The following is a 19005-nucleotide window of genomic DNA, read 5'->3' as shown; positions in this document are numbered from 1 at the left end:
GGATTTGGGGGTGGAATGAGCAACTTTCGTCTTGTAGCTTTCAGAGCAGCAATATAAGATTTTCTTTTTGATCTATTTCTTTTTCTATTTTGATGGTAAAATTGACAGAGTTTGGAGCTATCATGAAAAGTTCAGAACAACTTCATCTCTCACTCCTGTTTACATTAGAGACGATTATGTCCCAGAATAATATTTCTGAAATCCAAGGTGAAAGATTTAAGGAGTCATTCTGTGCTGACTTCAGCTGAGAGTGGTATTAATGTCTTTACTGCAATCTATACCTCAACTTAATTTAACCTACTACTTTGTCTTGAGAGAAGTGTGATATCTTCCCCTTCAATTTTCATCTGAAATTTCATCTTGGCAAACTTTTATTTATCCAGAAATGGTTTCATGTTCGTGGTCACCATCATTATCAGTTCCCTTAATACTATTCAACGAAACACCCAGTGGATCTCTTGCTGACCTGTTTAGTCATTCATTCCAAAAATAATTTATGGGAATGGGTAACACTTACTAAGCATGTACCGTGTGCTAGCCACTCTGCTAAGCCCTTTGCTAATTCTATTTCCTTTCATCCTGTTTTGATTTCACCTTCTCAGGGATCCGGAAGTCATCTTCCGCTCTCTCACGGTTTGGAGCAGTAGATCATAGCTGTTTAAGGAGGTGATGCTTTTTATTTCCCTAAAATCTTGACATTACTCCTGCTGCTGCAGCTACCGCTGGGGTTAGTGAGAACCTGGAGCCAAGAATGAGGCCAGTAGCAGCTGGGAGGGAGGAGCACTGGGCTTCTGAGTACTACTGGGAGGTAACCACTCTGACTACCAACAAAGGATCCTGGAAACCCTTGGAAGTGGAGAAGGATCATGGAGCACCTCCTGAGTAGCATATTTAGTAATGTCTGCTTTTACTACATTTTATCCTCATTTAACTATGTGAGATGGGTGTTATTACTTCTCTCTGCAGAGGCCTGACGCTCAGACTGGGCCCCTGGCTAATGTATATGGAGCTGGGATTCTAACTAAGCAGGTTAGCCTTTAAAGCTAAACTTCCTTCCATTGCCTCACAATGAAGAAGAGAGAAAAGGGAAGAGAAAGGTGTAGAGGGGAGGAAATCATGCTTTCACTAAAGCAACTTGAACCCCAGAAGTTGAGACTGATGGATGAAACCTCATCTGCTGCTCAGAATCACTCACTTAGATGCTGCTGGGTTCACAGAAGGCTAGGTTTATTCCCTGAGAGGAAACACTGGAAGACAAGTAGCAAACAGACAGATAAGCGAACAACATGTTTGCTCATTTGACCAGAATGCTTCTCTTTCAATTGTTTTAGATCGTGAGCTGCACTCTCTCATCATATGTCCTGTCAACCATTTTAAGCAGCTGATCGTATTCATTTTTCAAAATGCATTTGAATCTTATTTTACTTACCTTGAGGATTTAATCACATATATCCAAGGTATGAAAAAGCCTAACTAAGCTGGTTTCTGAAAATTCTGTTACTATTTGCAAAGGAATCTCGCCAAGGGGGGAGACTCTTGCTATCGTAATTTAGCGTCTTTAAATCAGAGCGAGGAGAAATCATTTTAATTAAGGAAAACCCCTATGTCTTCCCCAACAGCTGGTTTGCTTGCAAGTAAGAAAGCCTAAAAATGAATCAGAGAAAAAAAGGGTTTGCACAATTTCTAAAATAACTTGATATATTTAGAAGTGTGACTCTGTGTGTGTGTGTTTTTGTGCAAATGTAGAAAACCCGAGAGCTTGTGTGAAAGTCTTAACCATGTTGTAATCTTCAGGATCTTCAAATATCACATGCAATACATGGCATAGTTCTACTGTTCTCCATGTAATGCTCAATTATGCCTGTGTGGGAGATCCATATTGCCATTGCAGTGTATGGAACTATGGATTTAAAGTTTTAAATTCAGGAAATAGAGCTGCTGTATGTGCCAAGACAGTAAAGAGGTTATCTTAGGTATATGATAGTGTGAGACTAAATGTCAATGAGAAACAGTACTTTAGAGAAGTGCTTTTTGTAGACAGATGTGTGCACCTTTTTTCCTCTCTCTAACCTGTGATGTTATTTGATGGTTTGGCTACAGAACAACAGGTGGTACCTAATGTTAAAAGCCGGAAAGCAGTTACTATGGAAACCAGATGCAAATTTAGATCTCTGTGTCCACTCTTTGCTGCATATAGAAAAAAAATGTGTTATACCACAAATGAAAAAACTGAAATATGATTCACATCTATGTCTTCTGAGTCTTAAAATATCTACTAAATACTGTGAGATATTGAGTAAGTTACAGCTTTTCAGCCTCAGCTTTCTATAAAATCTGTAAGAATGGTGGAATCAGAGACCACTTCTAAGATCATTACATTTCTGCATTTGTTTCCAAATTCACTTTTCTAAGTATATGTCTAAAATAAGAGCGAATCAATTTTTTAGAATACATAAAATTATACAAATGTATATATAATGAAGAATGGTATTTAAAATACTACATGCTTCCTAAATAGAATTTACAAAACATAGAAAAATGAAAGAAAAAAGTTCAAGTCACTCATAATACCAAGACTCAGAGAAAACAGCTGCAAATATCTTTATATCTTTCCTTTCAGTCTTCTTTTTATATAATGACTGAATGGGGGTGGTGCAGTGGTTAAGAATCCACCTACTAATGCAGGCGATGTAGAGATGCAGGTTTGATCCCTGGGTTGGGAAGATCCCCTGGAGGAGGGAAACCCACGCCACTATTCTCGCCTGGAGAATCCCATGGATAGAGGAGCTTGGTGGGCTATAGTTCATGAAATTGCAAAGAGTTGGACATGATTGAGCACACACATAACAACAAATCAATGCACTTTGGGTCATTTTGTTTGTACATATACTACAAATACTTTGTCTTTTTTTTTCTCATTTAACATAAACCAATACATTCCAATACATTAAAAATGCTTCATAAGTGTCATTTTAATGACCAGGATAATATATGGTTAGATGGATAGACCTTAAGGTATTTCCCTGGAGACGGAAATGACAACCCACTCCAGTATTCTTGCCTAAAGAACTCCATGGACAGAGGAGCCTGGTGGGCTACAGTCTGTGGGGTTGCAAAGAGTTGGACACGACTGAGCAACTAACACACTAAGGTATTTAATCTTCTTTGGTTTTTAAACAATTAAGATATTTGAAATTTTTTTATTATAAATGGCACTACAATGATTGAATTTGTGCATAAACCATATCCACATTTCAGATATATGCCTATTAGTAAAGTAATGGGTAGAGTATAATATCTAGATAAATATACATTACTTTTGAGATTTTATATGCATATATAGACATTTATTTTCTGTATATATGTGTGTGTGTGTGTGTTAATCACTCGGTTGTGTTCGATTCTTTGCGACCCCATGGACTGTAGCCTGCCAGGCTCCTCTGCCCATGAATTCTCCAGGCAAGAATACTGAAATGGGTTACCATTCCCTTCTCCAGGGGATCTTCCCTACCCAGGGATCGAGAACCTGGGTCTTCTGCACTGCAGGCAGATTCTTTACTGTCTGAGCCACCTGGGAAGCCCTATATATTATTTATATTTATATATTTATATTTATATGGGATCTCCATATACATATGGGAGAGAGAGAGAAAGAGACTTTTCCAAGTTACAAGTGACAGAAAATCAGCTAAAACTAGCTTTAAAAGAGGGTTTAAACAATGTTACTACTAATACTATCAAACATTTACTGAGCACATCCTATATATCAGGCACTGTTTAAGTACTTAATATTACTCATTCATTTACGTCTCAGAGCATTCAGTAGGGAAGTACCATTATGGTTCCTATTTTACTACTTTCCTATCTCTTGCCTCTGCTCTCCTCTATATGGCTGCACCTCCAGGCAGGTTCACTCTCTTTCTCTCTAATTGCTCCGGATAGATTCACATCTTCTCAAACCCAAGTCATAGGATGAATCTTTCCTCTTCTCTGGTTGCTCAGACAAAAGTTCCAGAATTGACTCTGGATCTGAAGTCCTGGCTTGACCTTGGCCCCCTTTTTATCCTTAATCCAGTTATTAGGGTACTGTGAGACCCTGATTAGCCAGACCAAGTCGGGGTGGAAATCACTTCTCTAGACAAACCAGGTACTGCTATCAAAAGCAGAGTGTTGGAAAGTAGAGAGTTAATTCCAGTACAGCAGCCAATTCCACCACAATGAGGACTCAGAAATTTTGAGTGCATTCAGAGAAGGGAATAGTGGCAACAAACTTTCTGGAAGAAAAATATCTTTCTGGTTCCAGCTTCTAAGGAGTAGTGATTATTCTTTTTCACGTTTACAGTACAGAGTACTGGTTCTAGCCTAGAAGAACTATTCAGATGCCAGACATACCTAAGATAAATGTATTCATTTACAATCAAAATTCAAATATATATGTAAAAAGGACATTTAACTAAACCCTAGTCGATTCACTTATTTTCCAACTTAAAGCACATGCCATTATTTTCCTCAACCTTTGTGGTATTTTCAAGAAATTATCTAGTTAAACAGCATTTTTCCCAACTATAAGACAAAAATATAAGGTTTCTTTGCTGATTTGCTAGTGTTTGAGGGTATAATATAGACTGTAGCTGTTCTGCGATTAGAATAATCATCCACAACTTAATGGCTGCAGTATCAGTTGCATTTACCAAGTATGCCTGTTTATTCATCTTATTGTTACTTTTTGCTATGTAATGGAGATAGTGTAGGATAGGAGAGAAAAGATGTCTGAACTGTACATGGATTGCCATGGAAACAGCAGCTGACCAATCAATGGAGAGCACTCAGAACATATGCCTCCTCTTTTCGACATTCTTGATGAATTGATGTTCTGATATTGAATCCTTTTGGCTCTTATACCAGTTGCAGTGATAGGTTTTTTTTCTAACATCTAACTTTGACACACACCTGTTATAAAAAAAATTCAGCTGTATACATTTTTAATCTTAAAATTTTTAATCTCTACAGACATACACCCACACAGGCAGTTTTTTCTTCCTCCAAAACATTCCCCAGATTTCTCATATATTCTCCTTTCTCAATCATTTAACTCAACATTTCCTCACATCCACTTGTCATCCACTTGTCTCCACCCTCCCCACCTTGACATCCCCAAGCACCATAGTCAAGTTGGCATTATCAAGAAATATCAATGTGTAAACATGAGACTGTTTAAAACTCTTTTCCATATTAGATGTAATAAAAATTCCAAGTGAAAATATATTTAGAGGAAGAGCTACAAAAGGGTCACCCACCAGAAACATGAAAAAATCAATTTCATATTTCTCTACTGAATTAAGAAAATAAAAAATAGACCTGTTTCTTAGGAAAGCTTGGGAAAAATTAATGAAGAAAAGTTAAGTTCTTGGGGGCATAGTCTATTTTATAAAAATGAGTAAATTGTATTTTGCAATAATTTGCCAGTTCTGAGACTAGTCCCATTGATTAGAAAGTGTTTGCAAATTTCTCTTCAGTGGTGAATGCTTGATCTGCAGAAAAGTTCAGGTTTTCTGGGTCTTAAATGAATCTCTTGTAAAGCGACATGTTCTCTACAAAAGCATCTGTGAGCTGGAAAGAGTATGTGCCTTGATGATAAAGATAAAATCAGGCTCTCTGGTCTTTGCTCTTGTTGCTGCATAAAGATTTGAAGAGCTGACTTCCACTGAGCATGCTGAACTATAAACAATGGCTGCTGACATTTAAACCTGTCTCCAGATCACACAGTCAACCTGTGGTGAGAACTGAGCACAAGTCTTAGGACCCCTTACTGTCCAACTCATTCACTGAGAGAACGATGGTTGATTTGCTAATATACTAATGCTCTTAATGTTTGGGCTCACTAAAGAATTAAACGTCGTGAAAAACAATTCTTTTTGTATATAAACCAGGCTTTAAAAGTGTTCAATACTTACCTCCTTGACTACGTGCAGGAATTTTTCTAGGATCTTGGGATACATCAATCAATAAAGGCTTTCCTGACCGCATGGAGCGTACATTCTAGCAGAGCAGACAAACAACAAGAATGACATATTAAGCATATTGTAGATAATATGCTAAAAAGTAAATGTTTCTGTGAAGGTGATCAGTAGCCTCTTGATTACTAAAAACTTGTCTTTCTTGATTCCCTCAAACATCATACTGTTGAACCTATTCTTCTCCGTCTGTTTTTTTTGAATGCCTGGGCATTGTGGTGGGTGCTAGGGATCCAACAGAGCACATGGCATTTTTTACTTGTTCCCTTCTCCTCTAACACTTATCTCACTTTTTTAAGCCACTGATCACTTCCTCTACCTCTTCAGCAGGCCCTTTCTCTTCTATGTGCTCCATAAAGACCAGAGGTCTACTCCTACAAGGTTTTATCCACTGTCCTCTCCTTGAGCTACACGTTTCTTTTTTTTTTTTTTTTTTTCGGTAATCTCACTGTGTACCTTCAACTATATATGAATTGATCTACAACTTGCTCAGTAGTTCGTTCATTCATTCATTTATTTCTTCATTTGATAAATACCTATTGAGCATTTACTATTTTCCAACCAACCATTACACTAGGAGCTGGGAATTTAAGAATGGATAAGAAGCACCAACCCTCATGGAGATTACAATCTGGTGAAGAAGGCAGACAAAAAGTCAGTAAAGAAGCAAATGAATAAAAATAACCATACACTTGTGACAGTTTCCATGAAAGAAACAAGAAGAAAATAAGAATATAGGAAACCTACTATGAGATGGGATAGTCAGGGTGGGCTCTGAGGAAGTGACATTTGAGCAGAAACAGAATGATGATAAAGAAGAAGCTTTGTGAGGGTCTTCAGAGGAACACCATTCCAGGCAAAGAAATTAGCATGGCTAGGTGGAGCTAGTGGTAAAGAACCTGCCTGCCAATGCAGAAGACCCCGGTTCGTTCCCTGGGTCGGGAAGATCCTCTAGAGGAGGGCATGGCAACCCCCTCCAGTATTCTTGCCTGGAGAATCCAGGTCTGTATCCAGAATCCAGTATCCTTCTCCAGAATTCAGAGGAGACTGGTAGGCTACAGTCCATAGAGTCACAAAGCATCAGTCACGACTGAAGCAACTTTCCACACATGCAGGGTGGGAAAACCTTGCTGGTCTTCCTGACTGGGTGAAAATGAACACAGGGGAGAGCAATGTCAATGTGTTTGAAGAGAAACGCAGTAACTATAATATGCAAGATCTGGAAGTCCTGAGAAAGAATTTGGATTTTATCCTAGGTAGAGCTGGGAGATATTGAATTATTTTAAGGAAAGGTTTAGTATAATATGACTCTTTGTTTTTGTTTTTCTTTTGGCTACGTGGCTTACAGAATCTTAATTCCAACCAGGGATCCACCTGGGCCCTAGCAGTGAAAGTGCCAAGTCCTAACCACTGGACCAGGGAGATCCCAAATTTGACCGTTTTTTACCCATTGCTACAAAGAGGAAAGTGAAATTACAGGTGTGAAGACAAGAAGATGGCTCTCACTTGAAAAACCACAACCCAAAGTCTTTCCCACCTGGTAGTTTTTGCCTGAAGCTCCTTTAAAGGGAAACACAATTTTTAATCACAAATAGCATTAACATTATTGAAACAAATGAAAATACCCAAGAAAGGAGCAAAAATAACCCAGGAAATTCCTTGCAGCATGCTAGGTACACTCTTAAATTTTCTGCGTATTATTTTTACATAAAATGCAATGTGAGTACAGTTGGCCCTTGAACAACCAGAGGTTAGGGGCACCAACCCTCTATGCAGTCAAAAATCTGAATGTAATTTATAGTCAGCTCTTCATACCCGCTTTCCTCTATATCCATGATTCCATGCCCCTAGATTCAAACAACCTTAGACTTTATAATACTACATTGTTTGTTATTGGAAAAAATCCACATGTAAGAGGACTTATGTGATTCAACCCCTTGCATTTAATTCTAAAGTTTATGCAGAATAAAGTCAGATTCAGAAAGAAGTTGAACATACAGGTATTTCTTGTCCTGAAGGACTGAAAATATTTGTGTTTTTAACGACTGCTTTGTATATTGCTTGATATATAATGGATTGATTGCTGTCCAGTTGATGGAAAGTGAATTTTCTTATTGCATCCTGTTTCCATTTTTTTCTATTTTTAAATGAAAGATTTGTTCTAAAGTTTTATCAGCATTAGTAGTGAAATAGTGACACAGACTTGATCATTTGGAATCCAATTATCCTAAAACCATTCTGGTTATTAAAAGAAGATATTAGAAATGGTTGATTACTTCATTTTAAGCAATGAAAACATCTGGATAACAATAGTTACTCCTCCATTTAATTAGGAGTTTTAGTGTTGTGCTAGATTGATAACCTCAGAGTTTTTTTTGAAAAAAACATCTAGGTTGTGTTTTCCTTAACTGTATGCTACTCACAAAGAGAAACACCAGAATTGTACTTTATTCATTCATCTATTCAGTTAGTTACTAATAAGAGACCTAGAAAGTTAGCTCTGGGCTATGAGATTTTGCAATAGTGAACAAGAAACCAAATGAAAGCTCTCATGGAACTTGGTTTCTAGTAGAGAAACAATAGAACAAATAATAAGTAGCATGAGATAATGATAAGTACCAGGAGAAAACATGAAATAAAGCAGAAGAGGGAAATGAGGAAATCAAAAGTTGCAATCTGAGAGGGGTCAGGGAAGACCTAAGAAGGTGGCATGGGAGAAAAAGCAAAAGGAGGTGAGGAAGTAAACCCTGATGATATCTAGAGGGAAGACTATTCCAGGCAAAGGGAACAACAGCACAAATGCCCTAATGTGGAATGTGACTGGAATATTCAAGAATTAATCCTGTGAAACAATGAGAAGATAGTAAGAGGCATTAAAGGACTTTATAACCATTCTAAAGACTTTCTCTTTAAGAAGTAGTATAAGAAGCAGGCTTTCCTGGTGGCTCAGACAGTAAAGAATCTGCCTGCAATGCAAGAGACCTGGGGTTCTATCCCTGGGTCAGGAAGATCTCCTGGAGAAGGAATGTCTACCCACTCCAGTATTCTGGCCTAGAGAATTCCAATACAGTGGAACCTGGCAGGCTACAGTCCATGCGGTTACAAACAGTTAGACATGACTGAGTGACTAACACTTTCACTTTCAAGAAGCAATTGGAAGATTCAGAGTACAGTGACATGATCTGACTTCTATTTTCATAAGTGATTACTTGGTTGTTGTGCTGAGAATAGACCATAGCTGGTAAAGTGTTGAAGCAGGGAAGTCAGAGTTAAGAGACTATGGTAATAATCCAAATGAAATCTGTGGGGTGAAGACCTGAGTGGGAAGTGGTGAGAAATGGTCAGATTCTGAAATATTTCAGAGTCAGAGCCAAGAAGATTTACTGATGGATTTGTTGTGGTGTGAAAAGAAGTCATGATGACTCCAAGGGTTTGAGTCTGAGCAAATAGAAGAATGGTGTTATTTATTCAGATGGAGAATTTTATAGGCACTGAAGTGTGGGGAAAATAACTAGAATCTGAGTTTTGGAAATGATGATTTTAAAATGCCAACTAGACATCCACATGGAGAGGTTGAGTAGGCAAGTAGATATACAAGTTTGGCATTCTGAGGAAAGGTCCCAGCTAGAGACAGAACTTCAGGAATGATCAGTATATAGATGGTATTTAAAGCCAGCAGGCTCAATGAAATCGCCAACAGAGAAGTGAGAATAGATAGAAAAGTGAAGAGGTCGAAGACCTGAACCTAGAGGCTCTCAAAATTTAAGAGTTTGGTGATGTGAGATAAAACCAGCAAAGGTGGTAGAGCATGTGTGACTAGTAAGACTGGAAGAAAACCAAGAAAATGTGGTGCTCTGAAAAACAAATTCAAAGAAGTATTTCAAGGAGGTCAATAACATGGGAGTCACTGACATCCTTGATAAAAGCAGCTTCTGTGCAAAGGTGGAGAAAAACCTACCTAGAATGAATTTGAAGAGTAGACAGGCAGAGAGAGAAGTGAGGCCAAGAGACATATTTTGTTGTTGTTGGGGTGGGAGAAATAACATCATTTTTATAAGCTTGTAGGAGTAATCTAATAGCAAGGAGAAATTGTATCCTCCAGTAGAGAAAAAAAAAAGAGAAATTGTATCCTCCAGTAGAGAAAAAAAAAAGTACCGTAGCTAATGTACCAAATGGAAGGTTAACCTTAGGAACATGGACCATAGTAACAAGAAGAAAAACAAACACAAAATGCAGAGTGTGTGGGTTCAGGTTTTAGTAGTTGGTTCAACATGGTGATAGAATCTTGTAGAAGTTCTGATTACCTCTGTTTTTTCAGTGACCTAGGAAGCAAGGTCATGAGATGTGACCAAGGTTGGGGGAGAAGGTGGTAGAGATTTGGGGAAAAGGTATGAAATAGCCATCTTAGAAAGTAAGATAGTGTACAGAGCAGGGAAATAGGGGTAGTTTTACAAACTTGCTTGAGCACATGATCAAGCATTTTTGTCTTTCTTCAGTTGCAGGAGTGCAGATAAGGAGGCAATGAAGAATTAGAATAAACTGGTGATGCAGTTTTGTTAAGTTGTGATCATGACAAAGAAAGAGGGGCAAATGGGTTGAGAATACAAGCAAGTGTATGCACTCTAATGATGAACTGTAGAATTTAATCTGTGTAAGGAGGGAAGTGTGGACTCGAGAGGGGTGAGAGACAGTAAAATGTGGCCTGATCTAGTGATGGCCAAGACTTGCTGTAGTTAGATTCCAAAGGCATTTGGGGCTCCAGTTAGCCCATGGTACTTATACAGGTTCTAGAGACAATGAGCTGCAAGGATAAAACGTGGTAGTGGTAAGGGTCTGAGAGTGAAATGAAAGGGAGGTCAATCAGGAAACCAAAATGAGGGAATTAGAAGGATTGTCTAAGTAGATATTAAAATTATCAACAATTATGACAGGAACAACGTGGAGGATAATGACAGTATTCCAAGAACTAAAACTCTCCAAAGAACTTGTTTAGAGGTTAAGTGGGTGGAAGAGAATGAAGGCTGCTCTCTTGCTTTTGTTTTTCCTGTAAGTCTAATCTGTCTCAGATGTTGGAAGCACACTAAACAGGCTTCATCTCTTCCCCTCATCCCTGGTCTTGTCTTTTTCCTACAATGCTTCTCCCTGGGTAAGAGGTCCCCATCTCTGACCCTTAGCTTCCCTATCTCTTGGTTTTTCTATTTTTATTTTTTAGCTTTCCTTTTTGGGCACCATCTCTCCTCACTTTCCAACACTCTCTTGGCTTCTTCTCTGTACTTCCTCTGTCCATATCTCAAGAGTTTCTAATGGGAGAGTGAATTTTAGGAAGATTAGGCCAGAAAGAAGGTTAGAGCCAGAGATAAAAAATATGAGAGAAAAATGAAGTTGACCTGTCTAATATCTAATTTGTTTCATCTCCTAAAATGTATTCTACTCACCTATCCACTAAGCTCTTTCAGGCATGGTCTTGGCGTATTTACCTCTTGGATATAGTGTAAAGTTGCATGCATGAGGCTCAGTATCAGAATATTACTTGAGTAGATACAAAATGCTTTATGATGTGTGCAAATGGCAAGGGTATATTTGATTATGCATTCTGAAAATGTACTCAGGGCTTCTAAAATGAACATGTTTCTACTTCTACAGAACAGCAGCAATAACGATGATTAGTATGGCAACTATTGCCATAACAAATGAAAAATCAGCTCCTTTCATGACTGAATTGAGCCTTTAGAGTTTTGCCTATGGCACAACACTGCTTATTAATCAGCTAAACCTATTATTATCTACCTTACCTATGGTTCGCATAGCATCAGTTCAGTTCAGTTCAGTCGCTCAGTCGTGTCCCACTCTCTGCGACCCCATGAATAGCAGCACGCCAGGCCTCTCTGTCCATCACCAACTCCCGGAGTCTACCCAAACCCATGTGCGTCGAGTCGGTGATGCCATCCAACCATCTCATCTTCTGTTGTCCCCTTTTCCTCCCGCCCCCAATCCTACCCAGCATTAGGGTCTTTTCCAATGAGTCAACCCTTCGCATGAGGTGCCCAAAGTATTGGAGCTTCAGCTTCAACATCAGACCTTCCAATGAACACCCAGGATTGATCTCTTTTAGGATGGATTGATTGGATCTCCTTGCAGTCCAAGAAACTCTCAAGAGTCTTCTCCAACACCACAGTTCAAAAGCATCAATTCTGCGGCGCTCAGCTTTCTTCACCGTCCAAATCTCACATCCATACATGACCACTGGAAAAACCATAGTCTTGACTAGACGGACTTTTGTTGGCAAAGTAATGTCTCTGCTTTTAAACATGCTATCTAGGTTGGCCATAACCTTCCTGCCAAGGAGTAAGCGTCTTTTAATTTCATGGCTGCAGTCACCATCAGCAGTGATTCTGGAGCCCAAAAAAGTAAAGTCTGACACTGTTTCCACTGTTTCCCCATCTATTTCCCATGGAATGATGGGACCAGATGCCATGATCTTAGTTTTCTGAACGTTGAGCTTTAAGCCAACTTTTTCACTCTCCTCCTTCACCTTCATCAAGAGGCTCTTTAGTTCTTCTTCACTTTCTGCCATAAGGGTGGTGTCATCTGCATATCTGAGGTTATTGATATTTCTCCCGGCAACCTTGATTCCAGCTTGTGTCTCTTCCAGCCCACCGTTTCTCATGATGTACTCTGCATATAAGTTAAATAAGCAGGGTGACAATATACAGCCTTGACGGACTCCTTTTCCTATTTGGAACCAGTCTGTTGTTCCATGTCCAGTTCTAACTGTTGCTTCCTGACCTGCATACAGGTTTCTCAAGAGACAGGTCAGATGGTCTGGTATTCCCATCTCTTTCAGAATTGTCCACAGTTTATTGTGATCCACACAGTCAAAGGCTTTGGCATAGTCAATAAAGCAGAAATAGATGTTTTTCTGGAACTCTCTTGCTTTTTCTGTGATCCAGCGGATGTTGGCCATTTGATCTCTGGTTCCTCTGCCTTTTCTAAATCCAGCTTGAACATCTGGAAGTCCACAATTCACATATTATTGAAGCCTAGTTTGGAGAATTTTGAGCATTACTTTACTAGCATGTGAGATGAGTGCAATTGTGCGGTAGTTTGAGCATTCTTTGGCATTGCCTTTCTTAGGGATTGGAATGAAAACTGACCTTTTCCACTCCTGTGGCCACTGCTGAGTTTTCCAAATTTGATGACATATTGAGTGCAGCACTTTCACAGTATCATCTTTTAGGACTGGAAATAGCTCAACTGGAATTCCATCACCTCCGTTAGCTTTGTTCATAGTGATGCTTCCTAAGGCCCACTTGACTTCACATTCCGGGATGTCTGGCTCTAGGTGAGTGATCACACTATTGTGAAAATCTTTTTTGTACACTTCTTCTGTGTATTCTTGCCACCTCTTCTTAATATCTTCTGCTTCTGTTAGGTCCATACCATTTCTGTCCTTTATCGAGCCCATCTTTGCATGAAATGTTCCCTTGGTATCTCTAATTTTCTTGAAGAGATCTCTAGTCTTTCCCATTCTATTGTGTTCCTCTATTTCTTTGCACTGATCACTGAGGAAGGCTTTATCTCTTCTTGCTCTTCTTTGGAACTCTGCATTCACATGGGTATATCTTTCCTATTCTCCTTTGCTTTTCACTTCTCTTCTTTTCACAGCTATTTGTAAGGCCTCCTCAGACAGGCATTTTGCTTCTTTGCATTTCTTTTTCTTGGGGATGGTCTTGATCCCTGTCTCCTATACAATGTCATGAACCTCTGTCCATAGTTCATCAGGCACTGTCTATCAGATCTAGTCCTTTAAATCTCTTTCTCACTTCCACTGTATAATTGTTAAGGATTTGATTTAGGTCATACTTGAATGGTATAGTGGTTTTCCCCACTTTCTTCAATTTAAGTCTGAATTTGGCACTAAGGAGTTCATGTTCTGAGCCACAGTCAGCTCCCAGTCTTATTTTTGCTGACTGTATAGAGCTTTTCCATCTCTGGCTGCAAAGAATATAATCGATCTGATTTTGGTATTGACCCCATCTGGTGATGCCCATGTGTAGAGTCTTCTCTTGTGTTGTTGGAAGAGGTTTGCTGTGACCACTGGTTTGCTATGACCAGTGTGTTCTCTTGGCAAAACTCTATTAACCTTTGCCCTGCTTTATTCTGTACTCCAAGGCCAAATTTGCCTGATATCCAGATGTTCCTTGACTTCCTGCTTTTGCATTCCAGTTCCCTATAATGAAAAGGACATCTTTTTTGGGTGTTAGCTCTAATAGGTCTTGTAGGTCTTAATAGAACTGTTCAACTTCAGCTTCTTCAGCATTACTGGTCGGGGCATAGACTTGGATTACCATGATATTGGATGGTTTGCCTTGGAAATGAACAGAGATCATTCTGTCATTTTTGAGATTGCATCCAAGAACTGCATTGTGTACTCTTTTGTTGACTATGATGGCTACTCCATTTCTTCTAAGGGATTCTTGCCCACAGTAGTAGATATAATGGTCAACTGAGTTAAATTCACCCATTCCTGTCCATTTTAATTCGCTGATTCCTAAAATGTCAACATTCACTCTTGCCCTCTCCTATTTGACCACTTCCAATTTGCCTTCATTCATGGACTTAACATTCCAGGTTCCTATGCAATATTGTTCTTTACAGCATCGGACCTTGCTTCCATCACCAGTCACATCCACAACTGGGGGTTGGTTTTGACTTGGCTCCGTTTCTTATTCTTTCTGGAGTTATTTCTCCACTGATCTCCAGAGCATATTGGGCATCTACCGACCTGGGGAGTTCATCCTTCAGTGTCCTATCATTTTGCCTTTTCATACTGTTCATGGGGTTCTCAAGGCAAGAATACTGAAGTGGTTTGCCATTCCCTTCTCTGGTGGACCACATTCTGTCAGAACTCTCCACTATGAGCTGTCCATCTTGGGTGGCCCTACACGGCATGGCTCATAGTTTCATTGAGTTGGCTCATAGTTTCATTCATGTTGGTACATACACATTTTGTGCCCCAGGACCTCTTTCCTTTGTGAAAGACATGGTGATGTTCAGTGGTAAGTTTCAATTCAAATGTGGATGCCTTGCTTTTTTTTTATGAGCTTGTCTATATCCTTTCTCCTGAAAATGTGATCTGTAGACTACCTGGGTATCATCTGGGATCCAGTTAGTGACACCCCACTCACACTTAATGAAACAGTCCCTACCTCAATTTACTGAAACAGAATCTGCATTTGAATAGGTTCTTTAGGCCATGGAGTCGCAAAGAATCCAGACTGAGTGACTGAACAACAACAACCAGAGTATTTATATGAGCATTAGAATTTGAGAAGCTTTGATCTTTGTGATTTCCTTAGTAGATGTAGAACAACGGAAGAGCAATACAGGAAAACCATACAGTAGACATTCATAACATTCTTATGTTTATTCAACATATATTTGAGTATCTTGTATGCACCATTCCCTCTGCCAAGAGCTAAGGATATAGCTATGAATAAGTCAGACTATACTACTGTATGTATGGAAGTTTCCAGGTACGTAGATACTTTAGCTATGGGCCCTGCACTGTACCACGTAACACAGGACTGCAAGAGAAGTGTAATTCCTTTTGTCCAATACTTATAAACAATTAGTATATGTGTAAGTGCTGTAGGAGCTACATGGATTTATAAAGGTGTAGGCACTACCCACAAGGAGTTTACATATAGTGGCAAGAAAGTTCCCAGCTCTTATAACCCATTTAAGTCAATAAGATGTACATACACAAAGTAGTTAGGGAATAATACAAATATAATAAATTGTATTATGTGAATTACAAATGGTATTGCAATTAAAAGAGAGAAAATGTGCTTCAAGTATTGGTTGGTCGAAAAGTTCATTTCAGGTTTTTCATAAGATGTTCCAGAAAACCCTGGATAAGCATTTTGGCCAACTCAATACTATTTATATTAGGTTCCAGGATGAGACCTGAGATGGCTATTGAAAAGCAAAGCATATTTATGTTAGTCTTGAGGAAAGAAGCATTTTCAAGTAAACAGTTTTTTTAAAAAATTAAATAAATCTAGATTTGGAAATTTGGAAACCATTGAGTTTCTTTATAAGAATATATGCAGTAGGATACATTAGGAAACAAACTGGGAGAGAGACCTGTATCTAGATTACAGAGTAAAGGAACAACCCAATGAAATGTGGGATATCAAACCAGTGGCATAAAGGAATAGCTTATTTCTCTACAAGGGATTTTCCCATGGACAGAGGAGACTGGTGGGCTGCAGTCCACGGGGTCACAAAGAGTCAGGCATGACTGAATAACTAACACTTTACAGAGGCTTTGAAGATGTCTGACTCACATCTGCAGCTCTACTAAGGTCCAGTCTAATGGAAAGACAGAGGTTTAGAGGTCAGAAGACCTGAAATTTTGCTTCTCAAAATCTTGCCCAAGTAATACTGTAGTAATGAACATCACAGTCCTCACTTCTTTTTCTGAAAAAAGAATGATTTCATTTCTGCCACTGTCTCAGCAAACATATGACAATCCCCAGGCCATGTCCTTCACCCCTCCCCTCCAGAGATTTTCATACATTCAGCATGACTGTCTCTCATGGAGCTTGAAAATTAAGATGATGTCTTTCTGACATAGTTGCTTACAAAGCCTCACAAAGTACCTACAACAACCTTGAGTCCTCAATCTTCCAGGATAATTCTGTTTTCAAATATTCTGTCTCAAAACCTCTCAAAGTACATTTTTTGTTCAAAATAATCAAGTGGGGAATAATGAGCTTTGAAACCAGATAGATTTGAACCAGAGTTCAAATCATCAATTACCAATCTTCTCTGAGATTTAACTTCCACGTTGGTAAAATGAAGATAATATTTACTTTACAGAATTGTCATAAAGATTATAGATAACATATGTAAGGCCTAGCACAATACTACACAAGGAGTAAACCGAAATAAAAGGTAGATTGTATAGCCATATATAGTTATATAAAATAGATGCTTTGTATATATGTATATATGTGTATTTTTCCCCATAACCACTTTACCTCTGCTATAATTTTCCATTCAGTTGTGTTCAGTCCTCATTCACTTTCCATGAGGGTTCTGTTCACTTTTCAACATCCTTTTCTTTACCCCTTTTCACTCTGTACATCAAATCTGTCATGGAAAGGTCACACATGCCATGAATGAAGGTTAAGAAGCCTCTGTAGCAGTATCTCTCCTCCTCCCCCTACTCATGACCATCTGTGCCCCCAAGAAAGAAACTACAGTCTAAGCATAGTAAAATTAGCTTGATGCTTTCTTTCTCTACTTCTCTTTTTTATGGGGCATGAGAATGAAATTTTATTTATGGTAGGTGCTCTATAAATTAAATAGGTAGATGACCATCTAATAACACCATTTTCCTTTATTAATTCATAGAGCAAAGTTGGTCTCCTGCTGTGTGTCAGTCACTGTAATACTCATGAGGTGCCAAAAAAACAATTACACACCTTTGAAAGTTCACATTCCAGTGAGAGAGTCAGATAAATACAATACAATGTGATAAGATTTATAAGGGAAATATATAATTTAGTTAATTCTGGCTGCTATATCAAAAAAATGTGCATAATGGTTCAAATATGATAAACATTTCTCATTCATATAAAGTCTGAAATGGGTGACTGATCAAAGGGCAAATTCTCCTTGAGGAGATGATTCAGGGGCCCTGGCCCCTTCCTTCTCCTAGGCTATACCATCTCCTAAGTCTGGTGGTTACCAGCAGAAATGAAATAGCAGGAAGGGGCACATGAAAGCCTTCTGCTCACATTCCATTAGCTGTAAGGCAGTCAAATAGCCATGCTTAACAGCAAGGGAAACTGAGAAATGTTGCCATGCTCTATGCTCAGGAAGAGAAGGAATCAGATGTGATGATCAGTTGGTCAGACTCGACCACCAGAGATAAGTCTAGAATGCTGCTGGATGATGACTTTCTGAATTTGTGCAAACTTTTTGAAGTCCTTGCCAGGAGTAAGGGTAGAGGTACGGTGGGGTGGGAAGTATCATAAGGTTACTTTCATTCAAAAAAGATATATTAAATACTTAAATCCTTCCAGTCATTATATTATATATTAATCAGAATAATCAGCTGCTGCCTTCAGGGAATTTATAGTCTAGGATCTTGAACCAGGAACCTCAGCATCACCAAAGAGGTTACAGGAGACCCACACCAAATGAATCAGAGGTGATTCATATGTACATGAAAGTTTGAAAAGCACTGGTCTAGGGCCTTTTATAGGTACCCCTCTCAGTTTTGAGTCCCATAGATTTGAAAGAGCCCTAAATTTCACCAGGAGGAAAGCCTGAACAGGAGATTGGTAAGCATGGGAAGGGCTGCTAAAGAGAAAGGAACTGATTGGAAGCCCAGGGTAGAGCATTAAGGGTGGGTTAATGGGGCTTTCTGGACGGGGCATCAATAGCCACATGACCAACTCATAAAGGTCCTCACAAAGATCTATGTTACACTCATCTACACTATTCCATGTGATTACTTATGTGTCCCCAAATGTAATGTTGTAGCTAAATCTTCACTCACTTGAAAATTATAAGCATTTATGAAACTGATGAATTATAAGTGTTTCTCTATATTGGGGGAAGAAAACTCCTTTTATGCAAAGCAGTTACTCAGTAGTCCTGCCCTGAATATTCTGTATCTGAATGTAAAATCGAAAACATAAATGCTGAATAAAACTATACTCCAATAAAATTTTTTTAAGTTTTAAAAAATAAAATTTCGTATTTCCTAGTTCAGACATGTGTATAGAATTTCTCAAACTGCTCTGACACAAATACACCTAAACTGTATTTAAAATCTGACAAATTTGGACTGAAATTTATGCCAGCTCTACCAGGTTAGGACTTATGACTTCATTTGCCTTAGAAGTGTGCAATATGTTTAGCTACTTCACCATTACTCATTTTTCCTTCTAACTTTTCTCTCTTCTGCTTT

At 38.7% G+C, this 19005-nt stretch overlaps 2 protein-coding genes across 6 annotated transcripts in view; one reads left to right on the top strand and one right to left on the bottom strand.

Annotated features, from left to right (window-relative positions):
* Nucleotides 1–19005, top strand: part of GAP43 (growth associated protein 43) — a 323409-nt gene that overhangs the window by 150911 nt on the left and 153493 nt on the right. The window lies entirely within an intron of this gene.
* LOC145538978 (uncharacterized) overlaps nucleotides 1–19005 on the bottom strand; it is a 225031-nt gene that overhangs the window by 205782 nt on the left and 244 nt on the right. The window contains exons 2-3 of the mRNA XM_081572069.1: nucleotides 17063–17174; nucleotides 5955–6039 (exon numbers count right to left, since the gene is read on the bottom strand). Of these exons, the coding sequence (XP_081428195.1) occupies nucleotides 5955–6027 (73 nt within the window). The 5' untranslated portion in view covers nucleotides 6028–6039; nucleotides 17063–17174. The remainder of the gene's footprint in view (nucleotides 1–5954; nucleotides 6040–17062; nucleotides 17175–19005) is intronic.

The sequence above is a fragment of the Giraffa tippelskirchi genome, chromosome 2 (assembly GCF_054371585.1).
Source record: "Giraffa tippelskirchi isolate mGirTip1 chromosome 2, T2T-mGirTip1v1.2.pri, whole genome shotgun sequence".
Taxonomy (NCBI): domain Eukaryota; kingdom Metazoa; phylum Chordata; class Mammalia; order Artiodactyla; family Giraffidae; genus Giraffa; species Giraffa tippelskirchi.
The sequence above is the reverse complement of the archived record's forward strand: the minus strand, read 5'-3'. Positions and strand labels throughout refer to the sequence as shown.